This window comes from Lolium rigidum, chromosome 6 (genome assembly GCF_022539505.1).
Source record: "Lolium rigidum isolate FL_2022 chromosome 6, APGP_CSIRO_Lrig_0.1, whole genome shotgun sequence".
NCBI classification, from domain to species: domain Eukaryota; kingdom Viridiplantae; phylum Streptophyta; class Magnoliopsida; order Poales; family Poaceae; genus Lolium; species Lolium rigidum.
This window is the reverse complement of record NC_061513.1, coordinates 79,848,682-79,858,897: the sequence shown is the minus strand read 5'-3', so window position 1 is coordinate 79,858,897 and position 10,216 is coordinate 79,848,682. Positions and strand designations below refer to the sequence as shown.

Here is a 10,216-nt window from a genome sequence, read left to right as displayed (position 1 = left end):
GTGTAGCACGTGAAGATGTACGTACACATTTTTTGTTTCAATTTTTTAAAAAATTTAAAATATACATAACATGCATTTCAAAATATAGGAAGCATATGCACCCATGTTCCAAAACACCACTCCCATTTCTAACTCGACTGATTATGATACAAGTAAGCTTGTCCAAGTTTCTTTGTTCTTAGTTTGTTGCGACCAGTGCTGTAGTATGGACCAAGTTCACGGAGCTCAGAAAGGACGAAGGCGTTCCGACGTGAGCACTCTCTGTGAGTTCGAATCAGCACCGACCGTTCTCACCCGACCTCTACTCCGACCCTCGCCAACGCGTAGCGCGGTCTCTTCTAGTTGTATATAGCGTGGACCTCGGGTATCGAGCTCTCTAACCTTACCAAACAAACCAAGCAACGCCGACGCCGACGAGAGCGCGCGCACGTCCTTCGAGCACAAGCAGCAGCACCACCACCACGACGCAGTCACAGGCAGCAATGGCGATCGTGGCCGAGGAGTACTGCGACCTCAAGGAGCGCCTGCTCACCGTGCGCAAGACCTCCCACTTCTCCCCCGGCGACGGCTTCGCGGCCTACGACCACCGCACGGGCGGCCTGGCCTTCCGCGCCGACACCTACGGCCGCGGCCACGGCGGCGGCGCCGCCTCCCCGGGCGAGCTCGCGCTGCTCGGCCCCGCCGGCGAGCCCCTCCTGACCGTGCGCCGCCGCCGCCCGTCCCTGCACCAGCGCTGGGAGGGCTTCCTCGGCGCCCGCGCCGACGGCCAGAAGCCCCTCTTCTCCGCCCGCAAGTCCTCCATCCTCGGCGGCGCCGGACGCGGCGCCGTCGTCGAGCTCGCCGCGTCCGCTGCCTCTGAGCTCCGCGTCGACGGCTCCTTCGCGCGGCGCTGCTGCCGCGTGGTGGCCAAGGGCGAGGACGGGGAGGAGACGGTGGTGGCGGAGATCAGGCGCAAGGTGGACGCCGGGGCGCGGGTGGTGATGGGCAGGGACGTGTTCGTGCTGCGGGTCGGCCCCGGCTTCGACGCCGCCTTCGCCATGGGGATCGTCCTCGTGCTCGACCAGATCGCCGGCCACGAGGCCGACGACGCCGACGCCGGAGAGGACGCCCTCCACGCCAGGATTCGGTGACCGGAGCTGCTCGTTTCTTGCTTTAAATTAGCTGTAGAGAGTTTGGTGAACTTGCTTTGTTCCCCATTTTTCTTCTCTGTTTATGTCTCTGCTCGGCAAATGCAGTACAATAGATGATGCTCGATTTGCTGCTGAACTTTTCTTTTCTTGTATCTAGCAATCACCGGTTTAGCAGAAAAATTCTGCTGAAATCTGCAGAAATTGTATGGATTGCGGCAGCCCCTTGTGCTCATCAAATTTTGCATTCTCCGTTCCGTTGCATGCCGCTCTTTTTTCAACAGTTTGGACTTGCTTCGTAAGCTTCGGTAATCTACCTCAGCTGCTTTACTCAAAACACAACAAATCGTATTTTAAGTCAACAATGTGGAATCGTTGTGTGGCGCTAGTTAAGTAGCTAGTGAAGTGAAGCTACCGTATGGCCGATCGAGAGAGAACAATATCTCCAGTCTCCTGACGGAAATACGCTTCGCTCGGGTCGTCCCCCGCGGGCGACGACCGGGCGAAACCCTAGCTCCCCTCGCCTCCACTCCCTCTCCTCCCTCCTCCTCCGCCGCCGCCGGCGAGGGCAGCCGGGCAAAGCCCGCGCGGTGCCGGCGGCGGCGGGACCTCCTTTACCCGCTCGCGGTGCGGCTCTGCGCGGGGCAGTAGCGGACGGCGGCGGTGCTCCTAGGGGCTCTCCGAGCTCGGTCCGGCCGGCGGCGGTCCGGCAGGTCGACGGCGGCTCGTGGCGGAGGGGTGGGCGGACGCGGCGTGCGGCGGAGGGCAGCGACGGAAGGCAGCGGCGGAGGGAGTTGCTGGTGGCGGCGCCGCTCGGATTGGGGCCGGGCGGGCCCCGATCTGGGCCGGACGGGCCTCGTCCTGGACCAGGTGGGTCTGGATTTGGCCAACGCCGGCGGAGCCCCCCATGCTGCACCATTGCTGGTCCGGATCTGGGCCAGGTGGGCCTGGTTCCGGCGGCCCTGGGCAGCGCGACCCGTGAGGTTCCTCCTACGTTCGAGAAGGTGGAGGCGGTGCTTTGGCTGCTGTTCGGTGGCGAGTTTGGGGATGCCGACAAATTGACCGGCTTGACCGGCGGCGTGGTGGCGTCAGTAACGGCGCGGCTATGTCCCCGGGCGTCGTGGCGAGGGTGCTTCTTTGCGGTGGTGCGCGGTCTCGGCCGGGCTATCTTGCGAGGAGTGAGGTTGCGGCGGCGCCGTCCATGGCATTTGGCTAGCACATGGCGGCTCGGTGGTGGCTTGGGTAGGTCTGGCATGAAGCTGCAGCTGGATGGCGGCGGCAGCCTAGGCGCAGCAGCGCGGCGGCTTGGCTAAGGGGCTTGATCGTGGCCTGGCAGGCGGCCGGGCCTAATCTAGGCCTCCTCGGCCATGCTACTGCGTCCGGACGGCGTGCTCCTCTGGTGGCGGTGGGTGGATCCCCTCCCCTAGGATGCCACTTGCTTTGACGGTTGCATGCTATGGTGTCGTCATACCCTGCCAGTTTCGTGTTGTGGTGTGCTGATCATGCCATGGGCTCGAGCTCGTGGGGATGCCGGGGCGGCGGCCTCGGAAGGTGGACTGCGCGGGTGGCTCTACGGCGGGCAACGTGGCGGTGGTGGTGGTCTCTCTCTTCGGTCATGGGGATGGCGAGGAGCAGACGATGGGGGATCCTGGTGTTGGCGGCGCTTCGGCTTTGGCAACTCCCAGATCATGTTTCGGAAGCCTAGCTTGGGGACTAGGGCGGCTTAGTTTCGGGTGCGGTGTGCGGATGCTTCCGGGTGAAAACTCAGCGCCTCGGCGCCAACGGCGGCGATGCTCGCGGGTGTCGTCACCCTCTTGGGGGCGTCGTTGTGGGTATCCGCCCCGTGGTTTGGCTCCGGGTGAAAACCTCAGACCTCGCGGTCTCGACGGCGGCGGCGCGTTGCGTCGTTACCCTCTTGGGGGCGTCGTTGTGGAGTCCGGACTCGACTTGGTTTCGTGCATCTGTCTTCAGTGGCAAGTTTAGGTTTTCTGTGTTCTTCTTTTGTTTTATCTTTGATCTGCTTTGTAAGAGGTTCTCCTCTCCACCTTGTATCGGTTCGGCCGTTGCGGCTTTATTTATAAAGCGGGGCGAAAGCCTATTTCGAAGAAGAAGTGAAGCTACCGTATCATATGCAGAGCGCAAGTTGCCGATTTAAAACTGAGCATCCACAAATAATGGAGATACTCTCTGTGGCTGAGATCGCAAGGGGAAGTCCGATTGGTTGGAACAGATTAAAGAGAGAGCTTGACAGCGGTTACGTGACTGTGCCTGTGCGAGCAGCACAGTGCACGCAGAGGCGTCATGTCTGGCTCTAGCGTTCTGTGGTGCATCGTTGTGATGCTGAAATACTAACGATAATCACGTATATAATACAGTACTTTATATTCCGGCATTAAATCAAGGAGAGCGAAATGAATCCGTGAGCTAGCGTGTGCGCAAGTGTGAAAATAATTTTTCAAACTCCCAATGAGCAATGTTGCAAAACATTTTTGTGCAAATGTGTGTAGAGTGTGAAAATAATTTTTCCCTATTAGTATGTCATATGATAGAATTTGTAGAAGACACGGTCTTTTGACTCAGGTAAGGATAGGCTAGGCCATCCGTAGATGTTAGGACCGCTTAACACGTACTCCTCCGTAGACGTAGACGTTAGGACGGAAGGTAATGAATCAGACTCCCTAGCAATATGCAAAATTACTTGGTATGGTATTGCTACCATGATGTGAGGTATAGTGAACTCATATAAAATAAGTTTATAAATTGGCTCAAAGGGTAGTTCGTTACGCAAGCGGAATTTATGCTTAGCGGTTAGAGAGGCTAGCAAAGAGGAGAAGGTGACCGCTAGTAGCACGGAAACTTGCCATTCAGGACAGTCACTTTCATAAAGTGAAACATAAATTGTGTGATTTACCCTATCACTATATGAGACACTTGCAAGCACCATCTATTATTTTATAATAAAAGCAATACCCAATGAATAGAACAATCTATTTTTAACTTCTTTCGCAATATTTTTCCATTCAATAATTTCAAAGCAATTTTAGTTAATTTTATTCCAATAGTTATAAGTTTAACATGTCGCACGCGTACTGGTGGTGGTCAACACTACACATGTAGAGATGCCATTCAAAAAACATTGAGAGAGATTAATACAAGCCACTTCCACAAACCCATACTCCTAGGGTGGAATACTCACTCTTCACATGGCAGTGATGGTGACGATGTTGATGGAGGTAGAGCAACAACCGGGGTGACTCCGGTAGCGTTTCCCCTTACAATTTTCGCAGGAACTTGCATGTTTTGTATATTTGGTGTTTTGCGGCCACCTTTGTGTGATCTCATAGTGGGGTCTTATTTTATAGATGCATGATTTAGGTCAAAACTGACCGGATGGAAGTGAACCAAGGGAAAAGGGACCACCGGCCCTAGATGGGCCCCATGGCGTTTGGGTAGGACATGGGGCCACATCATGGGCCTCTCTGGCCGGCCTAGGTAGCTCAAGGTCTACTTCTTCCAATTTCTGAAAAATAACGTGGCAAGGGTACATTTGATGTGAGGAAGATCCCTAAAACTCAAAATACGCAAATTGCAAGTTTTCTTTTCTACAACATTAGAAAGAAATACAAGGGGACTTCGTGGAAATCCCAAAAATCAATGTAGAACATGTAGGAGCCTCACATATCAGGCGAATACCATGAAATATCATACTCCCTCTGTCCCAAAAAGGATGTTGCGGATTTGTCTATATTCAAAATATCTATGCACTAAATATTTTTGAATAGATCCAAATTTAGACAAATCTATGACATCCTTTTCAGGATGGAGGGAGTATAATAAACACTAAAATTTATGGATACATTTTAGATGTATCAGACGGGCGGTGGCCTGGGAAGAGAGGGGAGGGGTGACCAACGATAGTGGCGGCACCAGAGGCGGTGGTAAGGTCCGGTGGTGGAGAGAGACGCCGGTCAACTCCTGGGAGGATATTTTGATATCTTTTGGGGAATTTTTAGATTTTTTATTTGGACTGACAAGTTGGCCCCAGTCCACCTCATAAAATTGGCCCTGGCAAGTGGGTCTTCCTGGTTAGAAACGGTATCAATTCGAGTATAGTATCATTTACAAAAACTTGAAAGAAAACTATTTTGTCCCGCAAATCAAAAGCGTTACCATTGCATAAATTTTGATGTGGTTTCATGCTAACAACTGGTTGAAAGAGATAAGGAGCGGGAGCAGAGAGAATGTTAGAATGGCTTCTATGAACAGCTCACCATGCTACGTGCTCCATATGGAAAGGGCCATTTATGTTTATACATACACGAGCAGATACGCGTGCCCGTTTCTTTCGTGTGCCTTTCTACGTCAGCCTCAGCACAGTTGTGCATGCCTTCTCCATTTTATAACCAGCTCCGTATAGCATAGGCTCTGCAAAGAATAATACTGTCCACCACGTTCGAGTATAGAACTATCAGGTTGCATGGACATATGCTCCCCGCAGGAGATACGGCGATCTCCCTTTTTCTGCTAAACAACGCATGATAATGGCGAGGCGAGAACTATTCCGCCTTTGGAGCCAGCATGTTTGCTGAATGAAAAAAGGCAGACGAACACCTACCATGCACTTGATCTCTGGACTCTGGCTAGCAGTCTCCAGTCCACCAGCCGCGCGCATGCACCGCGGCTCAATCATCTCTCTCACGCGCCGCGCGTACTCGTGATGTTGTTTTCATGTGTCCTCCCGACTCCCGTCGGTTCGGGTCGATCACCATATCGGTCGGTCATCGATTCGGTTGGTGCCTTTGTGGTGTGCACAGCCACAGCCCACAGCAGAGGAGATGAGGAGATGATCGGGCGTTTGAAACCGACCATCCACTGGCGAGGGACAGGGTCGGCACCGCCGCCGCACGCACCTGGCAGTGTTCCACGGAATCGGGCCCGGCTGGCCGCCAGGCACACGTCTCGCCGGCAGCGCGAATGATGTGACCGCTCGTCAGGGCTGGGCGATTTGCACAAAAATAACCCAAAAGTGAAAGAAAAGCACAGACTGACCCTCCGGCGAAACTATTTCACCCATCTAACCCTTTTGTGTGGCGCCCCGTACAACGGCGCCACACATGCCTGTGTGGCGCCACACACCCAGCCGACGTGGCGCCCTCGACGCTGCGCTGGCGCGCCGATCCGACGTGGCAGCATGTGTGGCGCCCCTCCCATCGGCGCCACACATGCCAGGTTATATCGAATTTTCGGTCGAAAACATCCAGGGGCTCCGGACGTCTGGGACTTAGCCGTTTTGGCGAGCCTGTATGTGTGGCGCCGACGCCACGGGCGCCACAGTAATATGTGTGGCGCTGATGCCACGGGCGCCACACATCCACTTAAGTGTGGCGCCCGAGCCCGCCCCCAGCCCGACCCTCTCTTTCTCTCCTCCAACCGCCGCCGCCGACCGTCTCTCCGCCGCCCCCCACCAAATCCTCCACGGATTGGACAGATCTAGCCGGCCAAATCCATCCCCATACAATCCTCAAGGTATTCCCCTTCGTTCCCCTTCGATTCATGCAAGATTTGCTCCGGTTTAATTCGATTTGGCCGTTTTGCCTAGATTGGAAATGTTGGTTGTGTTTGAACCATATATTTGTATGCATGTGTTTGAACCATAGATTTGAACCATAGTTTTGTTGGAACCATAGATTGTATGCATGTGTTTGAACCATAGATGTTAAATTTTGCTAGATTGTATGCATTGTATCCAAAGATGTTTGAAATGGCTATGTATGTGTAGGAACCCTAGATATGTATGTATCCTAGATTTGTGGAGGAACCCTAGGCATCAAATTTCAGGAATGTGTATGTGAAGGAATAACTCATATGGTGTTCTATCCCTAGATATGAATGTATATGTATGTATTTGTGATGGCTTATTTGGATATATTCTCATGTATGTGTTGCTCATAATATGTTGTATTTGTGTAAACATGTAGGATGGTGTGGCTCCTGGATCAAGAGTATGACAGGAATCACCGGGCTGTTCATATGACGGAGAGGGGAACGGATCTTCACCCTTTGAAGATTCGGTACCATGGCACGGTAGATATGCCGTATGACGAGAGGTACACGGAGTTCATCCAGCCCACCGGTCTTCTCCCGTTCATCACGCTTGTAAGCCGGGGGGGCTGAACATGAACGCCGCGGCACTCACCGCCCTTGTCGACCGGTGGAGGCCGGAGACGCACACCTTCCACTTGAGGGCCGGCGAGATGACCCCTACTCTTCAGGATGTCTCAATGATACTTGGACTGCCTATTCAGGGCGAGCCACTGTGTATGAACACAGCTTGTGATGGGTGGCGCGAGCAGATGGCGAACCTTATTGGCATGGCTCCTCCGGCGCCAGCAAATCCAAAGGAGAGAGCTCCCGCCGGCGCACCTTTCGCTTGGATACGGACTAACTTCGGAGAACTCCTGCCGGAAGGGGCCGAGCGTGACACTATCAGGACGTACACCGAGTGTACTTGTGGTACATGTTATCGAGGACTCTCTTTGCTGACAGTGGTGGGAAGTTGGCCCATTGGTGTTGGCTCAAGGCGCTTACGGTGTTGGAGCGCCGGTGGAGTTGGGGAACAGCGGCACTTGCCTACCTCTACCGGCAGGTGATGATTTGTTCTATTTACTATTTTCCTATAGTAGTGTGCTAGACAAAGTCCTAACCAAATGTCTTATGTACGTAGTTGGACGAAGCTTGTCGCAGGACTGGGAGCGGCGGTATTGGTGGATGCTTGCTCCTACTTTCCGTATGGAGCTGGGACCGCCTATCAGTTGGCCGGCCCAGGATACTCACAGCGAGACCATGGCCTCATTACCGGCACAACCTTGATCGGGAGCCGACTTGGGCATATCTTTGGGACAATGTCTCGGAGATGACGAGCGACCCAAAGATCATGTACAGGCACTACACTGAGGAGTTGGATACTCTTACCGCTGAGCAGGTAACCGATTTTAATCCATCACTCTTTTGCAATGGGGTCTTCATATTTTAGTCCAATTCCGAAATATTTGTATGTTGCAGGTGGATTGGGAGCCATATGGTACGTACTACCGTATTGGCGCGGGGATGGCTGACCTCAACCCCAAGTGCCTTGAGGAGGCGCGTTTCTGGCGTATGCGCTGCCCACTCATATGCATGTGGCTTGTTGAGTACCACCAGCCGCATAGAGTGATGAGGCAGTTTGGGCTGTATCAGGAGTGCCCACCTCAGTGGCAAGACACGGACCACGCGCTTCATAGGTAAACTTTTTGAATCATGGGATGAAAACTTGTTGATTGAAGAGATAGTATGTAACTTGTTGATTCTTCCAGGCTTGATAGGAAGCAGCAGAGGAAGATCACAGATTGGCCTGTCCATCATAGAGGCCACGTCACAGCGTTCCAACACTGTTTGGAAGCGGTACGGAATGCTGGCGATGTGGAGATTGTCCCCCACGACTTGGCCGCTTTCAACAACTATCTCCAATGGTTTCATGAAAGCACGCGTATCGAGCTAGTGAAACCCGCGTATGATGACGACATCTTGTACGACCCCATCGAGTTCAATGAGCTTGCGCAAAGCCAGCACGACACCTTTGCTCGCAGAGGAAGATCGACTTCTATTGCTTCCGAGCTGAACTTCGTGGTAATGTATTCTCTCGTTAGCTAGTACATCATCTACATTGGCATGTGATCGCTCAAAATTTGTATAATATGTTTGTCGCAGCGGTCCGAGATCCAAAAAAACAGCTGAGGAGTGCGAGACTGTTTGGGATCAGAGCCATACAGATGACAAGCCTATCGGACCGATGCGGCATTTCATTAAGGTATGGTCACCAACATTGGCAATGTGAGCTACTGTGTTCGGGTGCCTTTGTAACCATGACTTCCATGACGCAGAACACGGCACGAAAGATGCGGCGGTTAGCCAACTTGCTAGGTTGCCGCGACACCGAAATTGCGGCTACATCCTCTTCTGAAGAAGCGGAGGTTTGGACTATTTTGTTACCACTCAAACCTGTGCTTACTAGTTTCAACTTTTTGTAATGTCATGTGTTCATGTTTGTGAAGATTCCTGCGGACGACACCATCCTGAGTCAAGGCAAGAAGAAAGCCAAACGGTCTGCTTACAAGTTGAAGCCAAGGGGCAACGCTCCTAAACGATACACTCCGGACGATTATGTCAACCGAGGAAAGAAGGTTGTCATTGAGGAGGATGAGACGCCGCCGCGGAGATCAACTTTGAGAAAGATGAGGAACGACGAGCCGTTATCTTCAGAGGAGGAGGAGGAGGAGGAGCAGGGGCATCAGGAGCAGCAGGAGCAGCAGGAGCAACAGCCACGGCAGCGGACGAAAAGGTTGGCCGTCCGGAAGCAGCCCTCGAGGAGGGGACGTCGCGGAGGATAGATGCATTTGCTAGTGTTGTGAACTCTATCTTCTTAAATATCGTGTTGTGAACCCTATGTCATTTCGAACCATGTCTCTATTGCTACGTGTTGTTTGAATCTATGTGCTAAGATGTGATCTATGATGTGTGCTATGTGTATGTTCTATGTGTATGAAATTGCTATTGTTCTGTTGAAAACTGTTTAATTAAGGCAAGAATTTTCATGTATTTAACACAAGTCAACGTGTGGCGCCCCTCAGGCCGGCGCCACACCTCACGAGGTGGCGCCCATGGCATCGGCGCCACACGATGCAACTTATATGTCCAACACATCCAGGGGCTCCGGAAGTCTGGGACTTAGCCGTTTTGAGGAGGCTGTTTGTGTGGCGCCGGTGGCATTGGCGCCACACCTCACTCTGTGGCGCCCGTGTCATCGGCGCCACACAAACAGCCTCCTCAAAACGGCTAAGTCCCAGACGCTTTGTCTTACAGTATGTTGTGGGCAATTACAAGTGCATGTGTGGCGCCGATGGGAGGGGCGCCACACAAGCTGCCACGTCGGCTGGGTGTGTGGCGCCGGCAGGAGGGGCGCCACACAGGCATGTGTGGCGCCGATGTGCGGGGCGCCACACAAAAGGGTTAGATGGGTGAAATAGTTTCGCCGGAGGGTCAGTCTGTGCTTT

At 53.1% G+C, this 10,216-nt stretch overlaps 1 protein-coding gene across 1 annotated transcript; it reads left to right on the top strand.

The window, feature by feature from the left end:
- Positions 1 to 410: 410 nt before the first annotated feature.
- Positions 411 to 1,391, top strand: LOC124668096 (protein LURP-one-related 5-like). Its single transcript, XM_047205294.1, has one exon. The coding sequence runs from the start codon at positions 483 to 485 to the stop codon at positions 1,128 to 1,130; it is 648 nt and encodes a 215-aa protein (XP_047061250.1). The 5' UTR covers positions 411 to 482; the 3' UTR covers positions 1,131 to 1,391.
- The last annotated feature ends 8,825 nt before the right edge of the window (positions 1,392 to 10,216 follow it).

Bases quoted from the DNA above. Each gene is read 5' to 3' on its own strand.
- LOC124668096 (XM_047205294.1), top strand. From the start codon at position 483: ATGGCGATCGTGGCCGAGGAGTACTGCGACCTCAAGGAGCGCCTGCTC.